This window comes from Petaurus breviceps, unplaced genomic scaffold (genome assembly GCF_028583685.1).
Source record: "Petaurus breviceps papuanus isolate PSGF00001 unplaced genomic scaffold, PetGlider_PUasm1.0 90977, whole genome shotgun sequence".
Lineage (NCBI taxonomy): Eukaryota > Metazoa > Chordata > Mammalia > Diprotodontia > Petauridae > Petaurus > Petaurus breviceps.
In genome coordinates, this window is record NW_027187391.1 from 33,951,732 (window position 1) to 33,975,650 (window position 23,919).

General features: G+C 38.1%; 2 protein-coding genes across 3 annotated transcripts in view; one reads left to right on the top strand and one right to left on the bottom strand.

Moving 5' to 3' along the window:
• Positions 1–2,460: 2,460 nt before the first annotated feature.
• On the bottom strand, positions 2,461–6,026 carry CALHM4 (calcium homeostasis modulator family member 4). Its single transcript, XM_069077370.1, has 2 exons — positions 5,469–6,026; positions 2,461–3,080 (listed from the first exon to the last, which is right to left on the bottom strand). Exons 1-2 carry the CDS (start codon positions 6,024–6,026, stop codon positions 2,694–2,696), a joined length of 945 nt encoding a protein of 314 aa, XP_068933471.1. The 3' UTR covers positions 2,461–2,693.
• Positions 6,027–15,232: 9,206 nt separating this feature from the next.
• The window catches only part of TRAPPC3L (trafficking protein particle complex subunit 3L), a 71,371-nt gene continuing 62,684 nt past the window's right edge, over positions 15,233–23,919 (top strand). The window contains exons 1-3 of one of the 2 annotated variants that reach the window (XM_069077371.1): positions 15,234–15,481; positions 17,999–18,046; positions 21,874–21,971. In XM_069077371.1, the coding sequence (XP_068933472.1) occupies positions 15,341–15,481; positions 17,999–18,046; positions 21,874–21,971 (287 nt within the window). In that variant the 5' untranslated portion in view covers positions 15,234–15,340. Of the gene's footprint in view, positions 15,482–17,998; positions 18,047–21,873; positions 21,972–23,919 lie in introns of both variants that reach the window. The other variant, XM_069077372.1, reaches the window with a different exon arrangement.

Here is a 23,919-nt window from a genome sequence, read left to right on the forward strand (position 1 = left end):
AAAGACTATGGTACTGCTTTAAAGGAGTTTGATGTGGAAAAGGCTTCCAGAAGCTACTGAAAATGTTTCCTGGCGTTAGGGTGTGAATAGCTATTAGGCATATTTTTGATGATGCACTGCTTTGAACTTGTTTCATTCATTGATTTTGCTGTTACTCCTTTAGGAGATTTTTTGCAGTTACATTTTCCCTGATGCCAACTCTAAGTGCAGTTCATGGTGTTGATTTAACCTCCATATCCTAATTCAGTATCTCAGATCCATTTAAACCATAAACCATTAGAGCTAGAAGGAATCTCCAAGGTTATTTGTTTCAACTCTTTCATTTCACAGATAAGAAAACTTCAAAATCATCTTGTTTTGATAGTTCTGCAAGACTGTTGAGCTAGGCGACAGGACAAGGCAACTTTTCTTTCCTCAACTTAAAAAAAAGTACAAGAAAAGACATCTCTCTGTCTCTCTGTTCTGTGTGCAGATAGTAGGTAGATATGAATATATAGATAGGTGGGTACATTCTTTCTGTATATAGAGAATAAATATATATTCATCTATCCATCCATTCTCTAAATAGAGAGAATATATACTATCCATTCATCATCTATCTCCCTGCTTATATAGCTTTATATCTGAATCTACCTATTAGAATATCTATATATTGGAATATCAGTCATACATAGTAGATGGATAGAATATGCATCTACCTATCTATATTTCTCTGCCTATTTAGCCCTATATCCATATCTACCTACTACATGCTAGATTATCAATGAAAGACTAAAGAAGGCTAAATAAGGTTCAGCAAAATGACCATATTTCACTGACAGCAGAGGGCAGCTGTCTATTATGGAGTCCACCAGCTCACTCAGAATCAGATTGGAGTACTTTACATAGAAATTCACAAGCATTTACTAAGCACCTACTATGTGTCAGGCATTGTGCCAGGTGAAGGGGATATGAATACAAAGAATCAAACAATCTCTATTCTTAAGGAACTAGAGTTCCAGTTCTTAGAGATGAAAGAAACCTCAGTAGATCTGAGATAGCCTCATCTTTCTTCCGTATAAGAAGTATTGATATCTTCATTTTACAAATGATGGAGAAAGAGGTTAAATTACTAGGGGTCGGGGTGGGTGGAAAGGGAGACTGTGTAGAGCTCAAGTCAATTATTTAGAAATAATTCCTCCTACCTCTTGGTTGTTTGCTTGTGTCTTTGTTTTTGGTATATATATGTATGTGTGTGTATGCATATATATGTATATGTATGTACATATATATTTATATATCACCTGCTAACTCCATTAAATAAATGATTTATTTCTCTAAATTCCTTTTAATTTTTGCCTTTTTGGAGGGGGGAGGGGCAGGGCAATTGGGGTTAAGTGACTTGCCCAAGGTCACATGACTAGTAAGCGTTAAGTTTCTAAGGCTGGATTTGAACTCAGGTCCTCCTGACTCCAGGGATGGTGCTCTATTCACTGTGCCACCTAGCTGCCCCTTAAATTTCATTTTCTGTTTGATATCTTGAAGTATGAGGGACAGAAAAGTTATATAAAAAGGAGCAACCATGCATGAAAAATGTATAATTTAACCCATGTTAATTACTACCCACAACTGATGGAATTGTAAGTTACCAATCATTTTGCCTGTCTATCTTAATGCCTGAAATAGCTGACTTTACATTCACTGTAGAAGATGCCACATCAGAATTTACACTTTTCAGTTCTACTGCTCAATTGTCAAATATTGAGACTGGGGAAAGAAGAAAGAGAACAAATTTGCTAGTTGATATAGTCATGCATGTGTTCATGACCCAAGTCAGGTAAGACATAGGTCAGACACTAATGTCAGGAGTCAACAACACAAGACAAAGACATCAGATGCCAGAGGTTACAGGTGGCAAGACAAGTGAGAAGTCAGGCAGTAGCATCTCCTCTTTAGGAGTTGTAGAAGTAGGGAAGCAGGAAGCAGGTGAATGTTTCTCATGTGGAAGGTAAGCGTACAACCTGTGGTCTGGTCAAGAGTCAGAAGATCATAGATCATATCACTAGAGGGAAGCCCAGAGCAAAAGATTTATGGAGTGAGGGAGCTTGGTACACCCTGCCTAGAACAAGGCTCCCTAGCATACAGGTGCCACATTAATCAAATTTAACAATAATGATGATGATGAAATATATCCTTTTTCTTGGAGAAGTAGTATGACTCAGCTTCCTTATGAGTTTTTCTCTCTTGCAGTTAGTATAAAGAGGGTTGTCTTTCTTGGTTCTTGAGAGATGGGAGTTTCAAAGATAATTAACAGATAGGAAATAGGAATGATAATAATAGCCCACCTTTTTATAGTACTTTACAGCTTACAAAGCACTTTCCTCACAATGACCCTGAGTAGTGGCAGCCTAAACATCATTATTCCCATTTTATAGACAAGAGAACTGAAATTCATGGATCTGAAATGACTTGTCACTTATGCTAAGTTACTTGACACTTACTAGCCAAGCAAGCATTTGAGCTAGGCCTTGAAAACAGGTTTTCAGAATCCAAGAATAATAGTTACTCAAATCAATTTGACAGCACGACTTGGGAGAGACTTCAATGAGTAACCTCAGATAAGGGGAAAAGCAATAAAGAGGTTGAATTACTCATATCATCACCACGACAGTAATTAATTCTTTATTAGCCCAACATCATGGAAGATGCTTTAGTCAGGATGTCAGTTCGATAGCTTCTGATTTTCCTTCCTCAAAATTCACATCTAATCTCTCCCCAAGGAAATTGTAGCAACCTTGCTGATTGTCAGTAATGCACACGAGGCTGGGTCTGGAAATGTCCTTCCAGTCTTGACAAGAAGGAATCCGAATTTGCCTGACATCTTCACTCCCAGGCGTGAAACCAAACAATTCCTTGATGCGTTGCGTGATAAGGATTCTGGAGTGCTGTTCTGCAGCCTCTTCAAACAGTTGCCTCTCATTTCGAATGTGAGTGGACCAATAATAATGCTGCAGGGAGGTAAGTGGGGAACAGCATCTTGCCAGGCAGGAGGAAAGGAAGGCCACTAAAGCTGCCACTGCAATTAAAATCCAGCCCAACATCTACAAAGCATTATTTAAAAGAAAATAAGGAAGTTAATTAAATGTTGATCAGGATGGAATGAAGTTGATCAAATATCTCAAATTTGAAAATCCTACAAGGTTGGTAATAGCAAGGACTTGGTTTCAAAAATGGAGGCAAAAATCAATAATGTTTCATGGATGTTGGTGTTATTATGTTATATGAGGCTTTGATCTAATGAGAAGCTAAAGGCTCATTTCACTTTGGTCTTCAGTTAATGAAGTCTGACCATAGGGAATCTGGAGTAGCTATTAGCTATTAGCCATAAAATGAGAGATGTTGTAAACATCAATTACCATAACTTAGAATACTATGTGGTAGTTTCTCAGCTTTTTGCTCTGAGGTTTTTGGTATCAGTATGATACTATGCACCCTATAGATACTCAATCAGTTTTTTGATTGTGGTGGTGGATAATAAGGGAAAATCCTGACACATAATATGCTCCAACTGATAATATGTTGCATCTCTGATAATATATTGACCAATTGGAACTAGGGCACCAACTGTTAGTGATAATATATTTTTATTTATGTACTTATTCATTTTTGACCACCACAAGAAACATTTTTGAATAAAAATGTTATGTCCCTAAATGACTTTTGTTGATAGTAGTAACCTTGTCGTGGTTCTGAAGTATGTAAAATACTGAATCTTCTTTGCAAACAAATTAATTCATTAGGATGTTTTATGACATGTATAAAACATACTTCAAAAGGACCATGAAATGGTTTTTATGTGGAGGCAGTCTATGATGTTTTCATTAACATGTATGAGGATAAGGGGAAAATGAGGTTATTTTCTTATTATCTTAGTTTTGCAGGCATTTAAAAAGTGATTGTTATTATTATTATTGTATGAAGCAAGGAGACAAATTGCTCAAATGTAAGGAAGGTCTACTTATTACTCAGAGAGTGATGGTTCAGTGGGTGGAAATTGGCAAGCCTCTTAATAACTGCTTATAGATCTGTATATAGCTGGCTTGGTAGGGCATTTCAATAACACTATAGGAGGGGGAAATAATTCATCATAAACATTCCAAGGGACCTAAGAAAGAGCAGCACAGGTGTAAAAGTCATGTCAGATATTTCCGAATGAGACTGAAGGCAAAATGGGGACCCTTCTCCCCAACCCTGCTGGCAAACTTAGGAGACAACCGAAAAGAGTCCAAGTTGGGGGGGAAAACCTTCCCCATATGGAATTACAAATGTTGAAGAGATGCCCACATAGACACCCTCAATGGCTTTCTCCATGCTACTTCTGAGATATCTTTTACAATGAAGTATTGATTATGTTTAGTTTCTAAATGGATTCAAGTTAATTATCATTTTGGTAATTTTGATAATTTTCATGATCATGAAAAGTTCCAATACTAGTATATCTTACTCTTCTTTGACCTCTGTGACTTTAATTCACATTTATATTTAATTTTCAAGTTTTTAATTATTATTTTTTCTAATCTTCCCCAACACACAGACCAATGTATATACATTGAATGTAATGATTATTTATCTTAAATTCTAAACATTAGTTTCATTTTGAGGCCCACCTAAAGGAAATCTTGCCCAATTTTAGTAGGTAACATCCTATTTTCCCTATGATTAGAGTCTTATAGAAGGTTGACATTGTTTCACTGGATTTTTCTCTTCAAAATATCTCCTTGTAATTCTAATTTTGGTCAGGACCAGTCTAGAGAAATATAAGAGAAAAGCTTCTCTTAATAATTACCATCTCATCTGAAACTGGGATTTTTTTTTTAAACTTCAATAATTTTCAAAGATATCCAGACCTCTTTTTATGGAAGGGGGAGAAGGAGAGAAGAAGGAGCATGGAGGAAGTAGGGAGGAACCAATTATCTTGAATAACCTCTTTAAATTATTTCGAATGAATTGCCAAACTATAATATACCTCTTTAATATCCACCATCACTGTCCTAATTCTTATGTTTAAGAATTATAGGACCATCTTAGGATCACTAACTCACAGGAACATAGATTTACCTGGGCCAAATCCCCTCACTTTGTAGATGTGGAGATACTGAGGTACAGAGACCTTAAGTGACTTGTCCAGGATAACACAGTTCATAATTTCTGAGGTGGGATTTAATCCCAGGTCTCAGGAATCCAAGTCAAGCATCCTATCTATTATGCTACATTGTCTCTACCTCCACAGGAGAAACTCTGATAACCTTTACTGAAAACTTTAAAATTAAAGTAAAGCTTTTTTTCCCCCTTACGATAAGAGTATAATTACTTTAGATGAGGCTAGATTGTGTTCTGCATTAAAAACAATATGAAAAAGAGAAAAGAGAAATCTTCCTGGTTTCCAATGAGATGGTTGGTTTGACAATAGGAACAGAGACAAAACTCACCTGCGACTGATACCTGAGTTGAAGAGCCACTTCATTTCTCACCATAAGCATGTCAGGAGGAATCTGTTCGAAGCACGGAAATTCAGCCAACATCTCTTGGAGTTCAGGGCCACTGAAATTGTTAAACACATTATATTGTTCCACTGAGGCATATTCACTTGCTGCACACTCATAGTGGGTCCCTGTCAGCAGAGCCACTGCCAGCCATGTCAGCGGAGCCACCAGAGCTCTCCCGGTGATGCTAAAGAAGGTGAGGCAGGCAAGCTTGCGCTGCAGGGAGTTCACAGAGCGCAGATGAGGAGAAGAGCTGCAACAGCTTTCCTTGGTTATCATCCATGTTTGACTGCTCAGAGCATAGCCAGCAATCAGGAGGACCAGAGCTGGAATAATGAGAAAAGCTGAGCCATAATAGAGGTTGTTTCCAGGCTGGCAAGGACAGCTAAATGTGAAAGAAGAGAAAAGTTGTTGTCCACATATCGTTAGAGCTGCAATCAAGGTATTGATAAAAGTTCCACTGTTTTGTAGAGAACACAGAATGTTGCTGATGCTTGTCTCCATCTTAGGATGCTTCTTACAGCTGTGACCTTTTGGTCCTTACTGTTTGCTACACTCCAACATCTGTAAGCATTTTTATAGGACCCTACTTGTTTAACTGGTTGTGTTGCTACTCAGCATCTTTTCCTCTTTAAAGGATTGTAGCATCTTCTCTTATGTACTCAATGAATACTAAGCTAGTAAAACAGCTTAATTAAGAGGAGAAGGAAAAATAGGAAGAGCTTAGTACAGTGAGGGGCCAGGAAGGGGCTTCAGGGTATCTTTCCACTGAAAATAGATGTTATAGTTCCAGGGAAATATTTTAAAATTAAGTTCTACAAACATTTTTTAGGCTCCTAGTATGTATAAAGACACTAGACACTATGGGAGATACAAATATGAATGGCATCATTCAAAGTTGCCATCAGTCCAACATTTTCCTTTGATCATAAAGATGAACTCAATGATGGGAAGCTTCAGGAAAGGTATCAGAAGAAAAAGGAGAGTGCTGTTTGTGTGGTCCTGGAATACCACACACAGTTCGGGGTTTTCATCATTCAAAAAACCCCATAAAAGTGAAGCCTGGAGAGAAGGTAAGTGGAATTAATCAAGGTGATAGAGAGGTTACTATATGAATAAAAGCTAAAAGTTTCAAGTTTCTTCAGAAGATAGAATCAAGCTCCTTAAGATCATAAAATATAGGAGTGGAGATATTCATCAGACTCAAATATTTACTAGACCTGTAGGCTGCCTCTTAAAGCTTATCATTAGGTACTGACCTCATGATTTCATTCATATAGGAAGTTCCCTGATATGGAAGCTGCCTTTACCAATGGAGGTTGGTACCTTCTTTGCAACTTATAACCATTTTTTGCATCATGGCTCCCTTTTGCAGGCAGTGTGGTGAAGTCCACATACTCCTTTTCAAAATAACTTTAGATACTCCCCCAACCCCCCAGATCTAAGAGAGTTGCCCAAAGCACTGGGGGATATAATGACTTACCCAGGGTCCCATAGCTAGTATATATAAAAAACAGTACTTGAACCCTCATCTTCATGGTTCCAAGGCTAGCTAGCTATCTTCTACACCACACTGCATCCTTAAAGTTTATAGCAGGTAAATTTAGGGGGAAAAACACCATAAAACAAAAATAAAGTAATTCCCCTTCCCCCAGCCTTGACATCAAGTAGGTTGGAATTGTTCAGTTGACTAAAGAGCTAATTAATGGGACTCATTGACTGTCTGTGTCTCTAATGTAATAGAAAGAGCCCAAGATTTGGAATTGGAAGTCCTGGTATAAATCTTGTTTCTACTACTTGCTGTGTGATCTTAGACAAGTTACTTAGCCTCTCAGTTCTCTCATCTACAAAATGAGAAAGATGATCCCTGTCCTACTTACCTAATAAAGTTCTAATCTAATGAAAAATAAAATTCAAGTAAAGTGCTTCATAGACCAAAAAATGTCACATGATTATCATGTTTTTATTATTGTCATGCTCCAAATAAGGCTGAAAATAGAAAGAAAATTAGAATATTTAGCTAAATTTGTTGATTTGCTTATTTAGCTAAACTCATTTTTTTTACTCATGGGCTTTATTTAGGAAAACTAGGATATTTTGACACTTATCACTTGCCTTCTGAATCTGAGGACCAGGGTATATATATAGTAGTCAAAGACAGAACATAGGGCTGAATTGCTTTTTAAAATGTCCTTAAGTTCTTATGTAGTCTCATTTCCAAAGAAATACTAAAATGATAGTGAAGAAATCATTTTTTGGGTAAATTTATGGTTTTTTATATTCTCCTGGTGTAGGAAGGAATAGGCAAACTTTTATTTTTTATTTTTTTTAAAGCAATCCAGGTTAAGTAACTTGCTCAAGGTTACACGGCCAGTTATTTCTGGGTGTGGTGCTGAGTATCTGAGCCCAGCTTTGATCCAGGTCATCCCGACACTGGAGCTGGTGCTCTTACTCGCTGAGCCACCTGGCTGCCCCTAAGCAATTGGGGTTAGGTAACTTGCTCAAGGTTACACGGCCAGGTGATTCTGGGTGGGTGCTAAGTGTCTGAGTCCGGGATTCGATCTCCAGGTCATCCCAACACTGGAGCCGGTGCTCTTACTCGCTGTGCTACCTGGCCGCCCCAATATGCAAACTTTTAAAAACAGGATGTCAAATTACTTATATCAGACATTCTGAGGATTGCATGGGAGCTGAAGTACATTATTCAAAAATATCCCTTCAAAAATATCACTCCTTATTTATGCTACCTACTAGAAACTTGTTTTGGTTTGTTAAAAATGGAAATATCCCCTAGAAGAGGAAGCTTATGGTGAAGTTCTTAACTTGACATCTGTGAACTTTTTAATATATGTTTGTAGTGGGGAGTTGACATAAACCTAGAGCAATTAATATGGCTCATCTACATGGAAGACACTAAGGTTTGACTTTGGGAGGTCTGGAGGACTTGTAGACTGGAGAAGCACAGCATGGATGAACATCCAATGTTGACTTTTTCCATTGGCTATTTAGCTGGGAAGGTCTGCCCTTTTCAAATGATCTGACTCTGCAATTTGGGGAATTCTCTATTTTGTATGAGGGTGAAAGATCTCCTTCATCACATCCTGTCACCCAAAGGCCAGCCTAAGATCATAGAGATTCATCACCAGAAGATTGCCATCAGGGCATAATTTTTTTTTCTCTTTGAGTAACTTATAAAACATCTGCTGAGGTATGAAAGGTTGAGATCCATTAGTGGAAGCATAAAGTCACAGATCTTTTAAAAAGGGGGAAGGAAGGAACAGAGGAAAGGTAGTTTGGAGCACTGACCTGCTTTTAGAGAGGATAGAGCTGGGTAAGGCAACATGGTGTAAGGAGAGTTGAGGTGGAGCTTTCATTTGTCAAAGGGCAGTAGAAAAAAGGTACCAGGATTTGGGAATAAGGAGTTCAAGAAAGAGACTGTTCAGTATCTAAAGTAGGTCTCATTTATTATGGCAGCTAGGTGAAGTACTGAATAGAGTGCTGGACTTAGAATTAGGGATCAGCTTTTGAATCCTGCTTCAGACACTTACTAGCAATGTAATCCTGGGCAAGTCACTTAAACCCTGTTTCCTTGTTTTAAAATGTGAATGATAGCACATAACTCACAGGGTTGTAGTAAGGCTCAAAAGATATAATATATGTAAGCACTTTCAAACCTCAAAGTGCTATATAAAGGCTAGCTTTTTTTACCCAGAATTGACTTGGGTCCTAGTGACAGAAACTACCATATTTTGCCATTTGAGATGATTTTCCATATTGCCTTTAGCGTGCTTCTATAGACCCGAGTCACCTTCTGGTAGTAAATTGGGCACGTCGGCAAAAAAACAAAAATGGAAACATGAGTTATGGGATGATGAGAAGTAGTGTAACTAACAAAATGGCATTCTTCAGTCTTTTTTCACTCCATACACTTAATTATGTCTGCGTAAATCTCCCAGGTGCTCATACCTACTTTTAGTGCCTCTTGCCCCCAAACCATCATGTATTTATTATGTATGTACTTGTATATGTATATAGTCTCTGAAAGGGACTGGAACTGTGATTGTTCTAGTATAAGAAACTCCTTGGTAAGGCAACTCCCTCAACCCAAGTAGGCTGGTACCTTCTCTGCAATGTATAGTCTTTTTTTTTTCTTTTTGGAGGGCAATTGGGGTTAAGTGACTTGCCCAATGTCACATGGCTAGTAAGTGTGTCAAGTATCTGAGGCCAAATTTGAACTCAGGTCCTCCTGACTCCAGGACCAGTGCTCTATTCAGTGTGCCACCTAGCCATCCTGCAATGTATAGTCTTAAAGAACCACTCAGAACACCAGGAGGTTAGAGGACTTGCTCAGAATCACACAGCCAGTAAGTATTATATAGGTCAAATCTGAACCCAGGTGATTCTGGCTCTGAGACTATCATATTGCAATGCCTTTTTACTTGCACATCTTCCTTTATAGAGCATAAAGTCCTTGAGGGCTGGAATCTTTCGTTTTTTTCTTTGTATTTTCACCATCTAGTACATCTGTCTGGCACATGTTAGATACTGAATTCGTGCTTGTTGATTGATTGGACAGAATAGTCTAAGAATCTTCCCAACATATGAGGCTGAATCTTATTTAAGGAAAAGTTCTTGAGTACTATTTAAACATGGACCATTCTCAACTCAGTAAGGTAGTTCAGTAGATAGAATGCTGGGCCTGGAGTCAGCAAGAGTTGAGTTCAATTTTTGGCCTCAGACGCTTACTAGCTGTAGGCAAGTTAATCTCTATCTGTCTCTGTTTCCTCACATGTAAAATGGGAATCATAATAGCATTTACCTCACAGGATTGTTTTGTGGCTCAAATAAGATATCTGTTCTAGGCTCTAGGGATATAAATATGCACAAACAATTTTTGCCCTCCAGGAGCTTAATATGAAGTATTGTCTTAAAGAACACACTTCAATGACTGTTAGAGATATTGTCTATTGGTTTAGAGAAGTTATATCAACAACTTCTGAATAAAGAAAAGTTCAGTAAAAAATTAAAAGCAACACCAAAAGCTGACAAACTATCGGAGGAAACATTATTATGAAGGAAAAAATGTTTGTCACATACAAGACAATACAAAGACAAGAATGCTGAAGTTTGGAAAAGGATAATTTTTACTGATAGGGCAGTGAGGTGGTACAGTGGATAGAGTATTGGGTCTGGAATCAGGAAGAACTGAGTTTACATCCAGACTCAGACACTATTAGCTGTATGACCCTGGACAAGTCATTTAACCATGTTTTCCTCAGTTTCCTCATCTGTAAAATGAGCTGGAAAATGAAATGGCAAACTACTCCTGTATCTTGCCAAGGAAACACCAAAAAGGGGTCACTATGAATCAGACATGACTATTACTAAACAACAATTTTTACAGGTAAAATTCACCTTTCCATTCAAAGTTATGCTAAAACAATGGTCAGAGTCTACAAGGCATAGACTTTTCATCAGCTGGTAAAAATAGCTCTTCCAAAAAAAAATGTTTTGGAGATTAAAAAAAAAAAATTTCAATGGACCAGGAGGTCTTGTCCCCAATGACAAAACGATAAACTCTGATAGATATATTGGGAACTGAGAAGTAAAATTGTCCTGGAATTATGAAAATTTCTGAATAGAGATGAAATACTGAAATACAACTTCACTATCCTGCCCATCATGATAGATTAACAAATTATCTGAGACTTGGACATAAACATGCTTCAAGGGTCTCGGAATTCATCTAATTAAATATTAATTGAAAATCTGTGAGACATAATCAAGGCCTGCAGAGAAAAAGACTATTCATCAAAAGTACACTTAATATCCAATGTGCCAAGTTTGTTTACACAATGAAGAATTAAAGAATATATCCCCAAATATTATTAGCTCAATGATAAATCATTTAAAAATAATCAACTGCTGCAAAAGGTCATGTTGGAGATTAAAAGTTGTTTAAAGATGTAAAAAGGTATAACGTTCATCACATAAGTTAATAAATTTAATTATTTTACTTTTTCCCAGTTAATCCATACAATAACATGCATTCTGACTTACATTTCAGCTTCACTTTCTCTCCTGCTTTCAAGCTCCTGGAAATATTGCCAACATGCCTGGTTTCCTTAGCAAGGAAGGTAAGGGGTGGTGGAATCAGAGGGAGGTATAATAAGTCACTAAAGCAATAGGGTTGAGTTCCTTCCAAATGTATGTGTATGATAAGTAAATAACTTCTCCATAGTTCCCTAACCTTCCTACTTTTACACAAGCACAAAATCAATGGGTTCTGGGCTACCTAAGAAACAGCACTTATTGAAAGACTTGCAATCTTGGGTGAACAAAGAAATCTCTGCCCACCTACCATGGAGCATTCTGCACTCTGTCTGTCATGCACAGCAATTGCCTGGCCAAAGTTAACCTCTGTGTTTTTGTTTCTTATAGTCATAGATATATTTCTAAAATTTATATGAAAGGGACAAGGGATGGCAGAGGAGGTCCACGTAACTATTAAGTGAAAATGGCTTCAGGGTTAGACCCTGAAGCTGTCCAGCTAAATTTAATGTCATCATCCTTATAATACAGCAATAATTCTCTTCCCAGTTTCCCGATTGTTTTTGTTACTGTCAAGGACCTCCTACAGAATGCAGAACTGAGTGTAGGCTATGATGTCACCTCACCTTGGTTCCTCTTTTTGTTTTCCATTTGCCTCCCAAGAACTATTGCTGCCTTACTTTATCCCTGGAAAGGCCCCTAACACCCACACAAATTTATTTCCCTGGGTCAGCAAATCTGAGACTATAGAAAATGATGCTTATACATTAATTACTCTAAAATTCCATATGTTGCTATCTTTTGGCTTTTAAGTCTCATCTATAATAAAGTCTCTGGTAATGGGACTTTGAAGTGGTCACTAATTTCTTACTTTAGAGTTAGATATTTGCCAAATTGAATAGGGCTAATGGACCTAGGCAATGAAGAGTCTGGAGTTACTTTCAAACTGAACTTTAGGTTTCTATTTCTGGAAAAGCTTTGATCAAATGCACCTTAGAGTTGTTGAGATAACAGGGTTTGTTGTCTGAACTTTAAATGTCTGTAATGCTGCATAAATAGCCTTTGATATCTGAGTATCTTGGGGAATATTAGAAAAGAAGCAAGAACTTTTCTTTCTCCATCAGTATCATTATAGATTATTAAATTCCAGAACATCCCTTTGCCCATCGGTCTGATAATCCAATGTCACTGAAGATCCACTACTCATTACAACATCAGGGACTTTCTTGATTTTTTCTCTTCTCTGAGTTATCACAGCCATCATCCAGAGAAACAACTCCAGTGGAGAAGGTTATAGCCATCTTATCCAAGTATCATCCAATTGCCACACACAAAACAGGAAGCCAACTTAGTTGAAGCAGCAATGTATGTTGAGTGAGAGAAAGGAGGCAGTATGTGCCATGCAAATTAAACCACCACCACCTTGACCATTCTTTCTCCTCAAACCCTGATGGAAGCAGCCTAGGATTCTGAACACAAAAGTCTTAGAAATAGCAGTATTTCCCAAACCATCAAGTTTGTTTTCAACCCAACCCCTACAGGGAAGAAATTATTGTGTAGAGGAGGTCCACCTTTCTCATCACCACTATTGATGACTGCTGACCAAATACCACCAAGAAGAAGACAAGCAAAAGAGCTCTAGGAGTGGCAGTGCTCCCTAGACCACAAAACCTGTTACTAGCCCAACCATCACAGCCATCATGTAGGGGAGAAAATGCTATGGAGAAGGTTCTAGGCATCTCCACCAACTGTCAGAAACCTGCCACTCAGAGGGTGGGTAAACCAGTAGCAACAAGGTGCCAGGAGAGGGAGAGAGAAAGGGAAAGGGAGAAGAAGAGGGGGTGAGAGAGAGAGACAGAGAGACAGAGACAGAGAGAGAGAGAGAGAGAGAGAGAGAGAGAGAGAGAGAGAGAGAGAAAGGGAGAGAGAGAGGCAGCATGTGGCATATCAGTGATGCCACTACCACCATCTCTCCTCAGACACTGATCGAGAGAGCTCAGGTTCTGAGCCTTAAGAGTAGCTATACTTCCAGCCTAAAGCCCTCAGGCACCATTTTGGGAAGCAACCCCTATAGAAATATATAGTCTAGCTACTACTCCTGTAGGACCTATGGCCATAGCTGCTAAAGACCCTGAAAAGAAAGTTCTTGATACCACAGCCCTTGGTACTATCAAATCTCTCTTCCTCTAAAACTGATAATAATTTTATCAGTGAAAATGACTTTAAAGAAAAGATATCACTTTTTGCTCTGCCTCTGTATCCTAAGGACAATGGGGCTTTTCCATTGACTTGTAGCTGAAATCTTCCATATGTCTTGTCTCCTCCTTTCTGTTGGAGAGCAGGAACCTATTACTATTCTCATTATATTCCACTGCTTAGAAAATGGTTAGTAGATACTAATTTTCAATAAAAGAATTCACTCATTCCTTCATAACATCATACTGTGAAAGGAAGCCAGCTCATCTAAAAACATCTTTTTTTTTTTTGCCTTTTGGAGGGCAATTGGGGTTAAATAACTTGCCCAAGGTTACGCAGCTAGTTTTTTTGTGTGGGTGTTGTGTCTGAGGCCGGAACTGAACTTGGGTCCTCCTGATCCTGGGGGCCAGTGCTTTTACTCACTGCACTACCTAGCCACCCCAATATATCTTTTTGAAAACACATTGGGACAGCTAGATGGCACAGCAGATAGAGCACTTGTCCTAGAGTCAGGACTACCTGAGTTCAGATTCAGCCTTAGATTCTTAATGTGACCCTTAGGCAAGTCACTCAATCTGGATTGCTTCCTAAAAAAAGTGAAAGCACATTTTATTTGTGGGCAGGGTAATTCTTTGTTTCTCATCCAACACCTTTCACAAACATATGAGTGTTATTAGTCAGACTTGTAAGGGCAGTCCTCTTTCTCTATCTACCCTTTGGACATTATTGGTAGTTTGGTTAGCAGTGGTGACCAATTCCTTCTTCCCTTCACCTGGGGCTAAGCTCTGATGAAGGAGAGTATCAGGAACTTGAAAGGAAAAGGTGTTTTACCTTCCCCAACCAGTCAATTTGTTCCCCATAACTGAAGGGAGATAATAGCTTGCTATATTTATTCAGTTTTTAAGTAAGCATTTCTCAGTCAAATTTCCTCAGGGAGGAAGAGCAGAACCCTCCAAGTAATTAAAATCCTTCAAAAGTTTAAGACAGAAAAGTGACCAGAATATAATAAACATAACCACTAAATCTAAAGGGCCATTATTAAACACTAAATAGCCCTCCCTCTTCATCCCCTAATTTGAAATCTTTTAAATATTTTATTTTATATTCTGTAATTATAAATTTTTAAAAATATCTTATGCTACAAAAACTACATTTTTTTTTTCAGTTTTAAAACCAGGACTTGGAACCTGTAAATTGATGATAGCGTCTATCTAATTTATAGAACAGTCAATGCAAGGAGTTTATAATGCCAACATTGAGATTTCTCTTGGATTGTGAAAGTTTATTTGTGACTTAAAAAAAAAATCTTGGCATGAGAACAGAATACCACTCACATATTCCCTAAGGCAAAAGAATTCTCAGTATCTCTGAGCTGAGCTGTGCGGCTGGCTCTAACTTCACACAGAGATATTCAGCTATTATGTCTGTAGATCCATCCTTGTGGGTGGGGCAGTTATTTGATCTGTATCAAGCTATTAGGGCTAGAACTCAATTGTGTCCACAAAACTTCACCTCCACAATTGAACACAGAGTAACAAGAGTGTGGGGAGTTTGGACGTAGTCTTTTTTGAATGCTGAGATACGTTAGAGTGAAGGAAGACCGAAAGGCCTCCAACCTTGTAGGCAAAAGAAAAGAAACTGATCATCCCATTCTTCACTGGTCAAGTACCATGTCTCGCCCAGGAAACAGAAGACCAGAATACCATAAAATAGTAAGATTTTTTTTTCTAAAAATATCAATATATTTTTCCAAGAATAGGGTTTCTTTACCTCGACCTCAATTTGCAGGGATGATTAAAACAGCAACAACAAAAAGTTGTTCCAAAGAGTAGTAGTAATTGAAATTGCTTATCTATCAACAGATAGCTTAGTGAAATCTATATGTATGACACCTCTGGGGATATTTATAATTATGGTCAAACATTAAAAGTACTCCAAGGAAGTGATAGATCTCATAAAACATTTTGGGGATGTATTTTTCTGTCTAATTAGAACCATCCTAAGAAGGACTGTGAAATAATCACTAAGGCAAGTTTATTTTACTTGTAACTCTATAATTATAATAGGATTAATGAGTTGTTTGATAATGTTGTATGAATTAGTTTTGGCATAAGAAAGGTAGGCATTGAAGTCCATGAATTAAGAACATTTCTGAATATACTTAAATTTAGTGATCATTTCTATGATTCAGCTTGTGGTGATATTCTCAGAAAATTGCTCTAAATTCAGAGTAATTTAAAAGAAAATCTTGAGCTTTTAAAAAAATCTTTGGGCTGAGGTTCTGGTAGTGGTGATGGAAGTATTACTATATAATTCTTAATCTGGTATTGCAATTTTAGGGATAGAAAAGTTAGAGATTTCAAAACTCATTTTAGATTATTAATCCCCAAACACACTGCCAGCAAATGCTGGTCAGTGAATAAGATGACAGCAACTGAACTAATTTTAACAGGTGGCACTTAGGATTGCTGTTGCAGACTTCTAAGATGACTGTTGAAAATACTTGCAGAGCCTCTTATGACACTAAATGATGCTCATATCTATTTTATGCAGCATTCAAAAGATTTAAAAAAAAATAAAACAATGATACTTTTGGTTGTGAATGTCATTAAGTTGCTTGACGATATCTCTTAATTGAATGTGACTTAAAATAACTTTTTTCTAAGAAGCCCAAAGCATCAGAGAACCATCAATAATGATGATAATATATTGTCTTCCCTTTGTGGAAATAATAACTAGCATTTATATGGCTTAAAAATTGCCTTACAAATATTATCTCATTTTATCCTCACAACAATCCTGAGAGGTAGGTGCTAGTATTATTCCCCATTTTACATACGAGGCAGACACAGGTTAAGTGACTTGCTTCAGGTCACAAAACTGATGTTTGAAGTTGGATTTGAACTCAGTTTTCCTGAATTCAGATCCGACTCTCTTATCCATTATGCAGCTGCTGAAGATCAAGCTACTATCCAGTGGGGAATGTGTTTTGAGGAGTTTTCAAAGGAATAGGATTGAATTTGTTGCCAATTGATCCACATTTCTCTCTTCTAGTCTCTGTTATGCCCAACAGTGTTTGTTCATTTGCCAAAGAAGACTATAACTCAGGGTGTGCTTTATAATCAAAGGACAGAATGAAAACCAACTAAATTTAGATTGAACCTGCAACCTTGACATCATTGCTATCATTTTCTAGTCAATTGATAATTTAAAACTATTCATAAAATATGGTTACTTTCCACTTAAGGCTGATCTAATTTACTGCATTTGTTCCCCATTGCTGGTTTTTCTTTTTCAATTGCTTTTGAAACAAAATGAGAATTACCCAGTGCTAGAATCACTGTCATTCATTCTTTATATGGCTCGTTACTTTTGAGCCTCTGCTAAGCAGAAGCTTTCTATCCCTGAACTCTGTCCATCACAAGCTAACATTCCAAGAACCTTCACAATGTTTTTTATAAGGAGCTTCCTTCCTCCAACTCCTTGTCTCTTAAATACCCCTTGGAATGCATCCATTTATGGTCCCCAAACCATGCATGAGCTGCTTAGACAGAAGCCATGCCTAGGTACATTATGGTTAAGTGAGAAAGGGTCACTTTATATAGGGATGTTACAAGGAATAGCATAGAAGAAGCCAGTGTAATAGTGTAGAATATGGAGCTCTGCCTGCATCAGAAAACAAAGATATTTCTAAAGATAGTCCCTAAAAAATGAAAAATTTGATTGTGATGTGTAGTTAACTTGCTAATTTGGTTCCATAAATAGACTCTAATTTTGCCAAAAGGAATTAAAATAAAAGTTTGTGCTTTAAAAAAAAAGGAATGGATATCTAAAAGGTTAAACCATATATGTGTATGTGTATATATATATACAATGTATATATATACTTATATAAAATATATTCACATTTGTATTATATGTACACACATGTATATGTGTATATATTATATATACATTTGCATGTATATATAATTAGTCACCAAACTGTAATTATTAATTAGGATTTGAGAAAATGATTTGACATAAATTGATAATTTTTGGTATAAATTATATAAATTGGCATAAAGCTAAAGCCAGGGTATGTGGGTATTAATTGAATGTTTGTCCAATCTTTTTCCTTGTATATTTGTTACACATCCCTTTTCCTTGGCTATTAGCAGCAACATAAAACTATGCAGTACTTGGTCATTTTTTTACTTCCTTCACTTTTGCTTCTTTTTATGTTGTAGGATTGGCATTTACCAGCAATTTCATCCTCTGCTTCAGCACATTCCATGGTAGGCAGAACATTTTGTTTCCAATTTCAAAACATTTTTTGTCTTCTATGATGGGTTTGCATTGCAGGCCTCAGTGGCCAGAACCCACTCCCTGCTATGGCTTGGCAGAGCCCCAGGCTGACCCATTTGTTTCAGTTGGAAATTTTTTGATTGTTATGTTTGGATCATGGCTACTCCGCATTTTAAATATTTTAAGCATATTCATTTACTGAATTGCCTTGTTAGTGAAGAAACATAGTGTAGTGGGTAGAGAACTGACCTCAAATCTAGGAAAACTTGGGTTTGTAGTCCTACCTCTGACATATGCTGATTGTTTGACCCTGGACAAATCATTGTTCTTCAATGTTCAGGCAGAGCTAGAACTAGCCTAGGTGGCCAGGACTTTTGTTCCAAGGTTGATTTCTGGGACCTTGAAAGGGATCTCTCACCTCCTGCAATTTCTAGCTTTCTTATCCTGTCCCTTGAGCACCCACCAGGGTTCTGTGGCCATCATGTCCTTCTCCCACATGGGATGACTATCCCTGAGGAGCCAGATGGCCTGGGGACTCATGCCATATGGGAGAAATTATGGCTGTGCTCTGGGTAGTTCTTTAACATGACTAGTTGCAGAGAAAGAGTAGATTTGCATTAGCAGAAGAGGGTTCCTTCAGCTGGGAGTTTTGTTCAATCATCTCTGTGTCATAGAAGAAAATAACAATAGCTCACATTTATATGATATTAAATGGTTTACAAAATACTTTTCATCACAAGAGGGAGGTAATATAATTATTAGTAGTATTCTCATTTTATAAATGAGGAAACTGAGGCTCAGAGAGGTTAAGTAACTTGCCTTATTCAGTGGCTGAGCCAGCTGACCTGAAGTCAAGACTTCTTTCCCATTATATCATGCCAATGTCAGAATCAAAATAAAGGAAAGACTTTTTTTCCTCAAGCACTTTCAATTTATTGCTGAGGCTAGCAATTACCAATCAAAGGGGTCTTTAGTTCCTCAGCAAGTAAAAAGACCCCAAATCAGGGCAGGAAGATAATTTTTACAGACAAAGGAAGAAACATCCAAAAAAAGAAGAAGGTAGTGATCATAAATGGGGAAAATAATGTGATTAGTTACAAAGCTTGTAGCATCATAGATATGAGGAACAATGATCGGTGGAAATTAGGAACGGGGGGCTAGCAACAACCTCTTCTTCCATCCTGTCACTCTGGAAAACTCATTGGTGGAATCCACCTGCATGGCGAGCTAGGGGCACAGCCATAACAGCCATAACAGCCAGCGTCGCAGAGGTAACAGACCAGAGACCCTGGAATCCACCTGCATGGAGAGCTAGGGGCACAGCCATAACAGCCATAACAGCCAGCGTCGCAGAGATAACAGACCAGAGACCCTGGAATCCACCTGCATGGCGAGCTAGGGTCACAGCCATAACAGCCATAACAGCAAGTGTCAGAGATAACAGACCAGAGACCCTGGAATCCACCTGCATTCTTTGAGATAACAGATTTCCTTGACCCAAGAATAGAACGATGAATCACAGAAAAACTGAACTTCTAAACCTAATTAACTCAGAGAGGAAAGCTGAACTTCTGAACTTAACTCAGAACAAAGAAACGTGGCTAGGCAGTATATAAAATGATCAGCAGCGATACAGAATACAATCAACTTGATTTTCTCAGCTTCCTTCTCGACTCCTCACCTGCCACTCACACAATACACACAGTCTGTTACCAAAGTCATGTCTGACTTTTTACATCTCTTGTATGTTCCCCCTTTGGTCCACTCACAGAGCTGCTGATCAGCACAGGCTCATCACACCTCTACTATTACAAGAGCTTTCTGATTTATCTCCCTGCTCCACATCTCTCCCCGATCCAATCATCCCCCACTCAGCTGCCAAAGTGATTTTCCTAAATGGCATACCTGCCTATGTCACCTCCCCTACTCAATAATCTCCTGGAGTTCCCTATCATTTACCAGATCAAATAGAAAGTCCTCCATCTGGTATTTAAAGGCCTTCACTCCCCAAGAGGCTCCTTCCTGCCTTTCCAGTTTTCTTACTCTTTACTCGCCTCCATACACTCTGCCATCCAGATGAATTGGCCTCTGAACTGTCCCTCTTACAGGCCCCTCTATCTCCTGATTCCACACCTTTTCACTGGCTGTCTTCCATGCCTGGAATGTTCACCATCTCCACATCTGCCTCCTGGCCTCCTTTCCAAGCCTCCTCCTGCAGGAGCTATATTTCAGTTCCCCTCTAACTCCCACTGCTAGCACCTTCCATTACCTTCCATTAACCCTGCATGTATGTTGTAAATACATAGTTATTTACTTGTTGTCTCTCCCATTAGAAGGTAACCTTTGAGTACAGGGAATGTGTTTTTGCTTTACTGTGTGCAGAGGAATGACTTTTGGTGGCTCCTGACTGTTTGTTAGGGTTATGGGAGAAGGAGCAGTCATCTTTGGGGAGGGAATCAAGTGAGGTGGCATCCTGGAGAGAAAGTTTGATTTTTGGTGAGCACTAGAAAATGGAAGAAATCTAGAATGAATGGGAAGTGGTTATCAAAAAGGAGGGCAAAAAATAAAAATAAAAAAAGGGAGGGCAGAGGGCACAGTGGAAAAGGAGGGAGAAAGAAGAATGGGTCTAAGGAGGTATAGTGTTGAATTTATGATGGGAAGGAGGTAGTCAGCTTTGGGTTCCTGAATTAATCCCACACTAAATTCAGGTCTCCCATACAGCATGAGTCCCCAGGCCATCTGACTCCTCAGGGATAGTCATCCCATGTCGGAGAAGGACGTGATGGCAACAGAACCCTGGTGGGTGCTCAAGAGATAGGATAAGAAAGCTAGAAATTGCAGGAGGTGAGAGATCTCTCCTGAGCTCCCAGATACCAACTCTTCAGACAAAAGCCATAGCCACCTAGCCTAGTTCTAGCTCTGCCTGATCTCGTTTAGTGCTCTATTTACTATATCACACTACTCTGAATTAAGTAATAAAATTCTTCCCATCAGGTGAGAAAACTGAGCCTCAGAAGTTGTGTGATTTGTCCATAGCTAGGATCACAGAGTTACAGGTTCAGAGTTCGTCTAATCCAACCATTTCATTTTACAAATAAGGAAACTGACTCCCATGGAGGTTAAATGATTTGCCCAAGGTTACCTGACTAGTAAGTGCAATAGGGAACTGGTTAGTTAATAGAGAAGCCTAGTCCTTCAAGCATGTACAATCTGCTCTGCCTGTGCCATCCAACATAAAGGCTTGGGGAGCCAGCTTTTGAAAATGCTTGATAATGTGTGATGGAAGGGTCCTGTCCTCAATTCAGAATTTTAAAAGCTATTTCTATGAGATCACATCTCTACTTTTATAATTGAAATCATTGATGAGATATGCTTTGATTTACCTGCCCCTCCTCCCTGCCCCCCTCCAAATTAGTCTTTTATCCCCTTAGGAAGGATTGTTTATGTGTGTTCCTCAATGGTTGCTCAAAAATAAAGTATGTGGATAGCCTGTGATTTTTGTAACGGTAAAGAACTGGTGTGGAACCTCCATCCACTAACCAGATCATGGGTCCATCTGTGACTTAGTAGAGAGTTATCTGAGTTTCAGAGAACTGAAATGACTTGCCCCGGGTTGCAAGTAAGTAAATGTCAGAGGTGAGATTTGAACCCAATTCTGTTTGATTCTAAGCTTGGCACTCTATGAACTACACCACATTGCTTCTGAATATTAAACAATGTTGTGCCATTCAGTAGGAAGCAGGACAAAGTTTAAACTATTTTGTCCTTAGTTTTCCCGATAGCATAAGTGCCATTTCCTTTTTTTTTTTTTTGACAGAACAGAGATCTCTTTGTACTCACCTATGGAGCTCTGGTGGCCCAGCTGTGCAAAGACTATGAAAAGGATGAAGATGTGAACAACTATCTAGATAAAATGTAAGTGAAGGACTCTCCTGCATTGTATATTAATTATCAGCTTCTCTTGCCTTTAAAAAAAATCAGATTTCCTGTTTCTTTTCTAAGACTTTCATTTCTCTGACCCTCTTCTTAAAGTAGGAAGAGCAAGGTTCCCCAAACCATCATTTATGTTGTTGGAAGAAGTCATTAAAGGGAGATATTTGTTCACAAATTTAATACTGACATGTAATGGTTAAAATTTCCTTACCTTGGGGTTTCCCTATATCAGTAAAATCACAGGTCCAACTTTTATGCTTGTTCTTGATTTCATATAATTTCCTACAATTATATTAAAACTTCTTTTGATTGCCCCTCTTAAAACAAGGGCCATCTTCATTTGTAAGAAAGCTCTTTCACAGTTTTTGTTGTTTGTCCTTCATTCTCAAAGAGGATCATGACATCAGGGAGGTGATGCCATGGCATACAAGTGAATTGGATTTAAGTGAGGGAGGGCTGTGCAAAGTCGCTAGCCTCACTCTTTCCTCCTGAGCCATCTCAACCACATTCTCAAAATAATTTCATTAGCAGTTAAACAAAGGTCATATAAAGAACACTGATTTTTGAACAGAGTTCAGTCACAAATAATTGGGGCCTGAAAGCAGTTAATGTGTTTTTGTATCTCTTGTTTATAGAACAATATCAAGGAGACTGTCAGTATGACCCTTAAACCTTTTTAGGCCTTCCTGCTTATACAGGTTAGGAGAGCTTGGCGTTAAGCCCTCTTAGTTAGGTAAGTTAGGTAGCCTAGCATGGTAGCAATTCAATTGGCTACTGGTACACCTTGAAAATAAAAGGTCAAGATTAAGGAGATTTATCTATGTAAGAGTGGGGTAGAAAGCACAATCAGAACCGAGAGTAAAAAGGGCTTGTACACTTTTTTTTTTTTTGCTTTTTGGAGGGCAGTTGGGGTTAATTGACTTGTCCAAGGTCACATGGCTAGTGTTAAGTGTCTGAGGCCAGATTTGAACTCAGATCCTCCTGACTCCAAAGCTGGTGCGCTATTCACTGAGCCACCTAGCTGCCCCTTTGTATACCTTCTTGAATCAATCAAAGCCATTGTGTGATATGGAGAAGCTGTCTTAGAATCAGGTGAAAAGAGATTCTGACCATCTGTACAGGGGAGGTTGGAGCAAACATGAAACAAAGGGAGGACTTACCGGTAGCTGTAGTAAAAAATGTAGATTTTGAGCCAGCCCTTGGCATTGTCCTATGGGACAATGGGCATTGCAGGCTTAAGGAAGTCAGATGAAAAGGTAATTTCTTTCCCCAATTTACTTTACTAATGCCTATCCACAAACACAGTAACATAAAATGTTGTTTTCTTACCCAAGTATTTCCAGCAAACTGAATTTTGATTCAACCACAAAAAGGTTAGGGGTTAACTAAAGATAAGTATAATGTAAAGTTAGGTAGAGAACTCAAACTCTGGCTAAGTATTACAAATTTTTCTTAGTTTGGGGCTTGGAGACTAATTGTGACTAATTGAGGAACTTCTTATTTAAAACAAATTCCCTAAAGATGATGAGAAGAAAAGTGGATATTAGGAACAATTATAATTCTCATAGACTCAATACAAGCTAATTATTGTAACAGTTATAATTTTTTCAAGAAAAAAACTGATAAAAAGAGACTGAAAGATCATTTTTCTGAATCATTGAATTTTTTCCTGAAAACATACTTCTTTGTGTATTTTCAGTCTTTATTTTCTTATTTAAGAAGCTATTTTTATTTTTCCAGATTGATTTTGTTTAACACAGTTTTTTGGATTGTATCCTTAATGAGGCATGCATATCCCTAGAAGAAACAAAAAGCACAGCTAATGAGATTTGGCAGGGGGAAGAGTGGGTAAGCACTACAATTGCATCAATTTACTGAACTCCCGGTATGGAAACTCTCCCCCAGTGCAGTTTGGCAATACAGTAATAGA

Coding starts and splice junctions, on each gene's coding strand:
- CALHM4 (XM_069077370.1), bottom strand. CDS start 6,026: ATGGAGACAAGCATCAGCAACATTCTGTGTTCTCTACAAAACAGTGGA. Junction 3,081..5,468: donor AACTCAGGTATCAGTCGCAG/GTGAGTTTTGTC, acceptor AATGCTTTGTAG/ATGTTGGGCTGGATTTTAAT.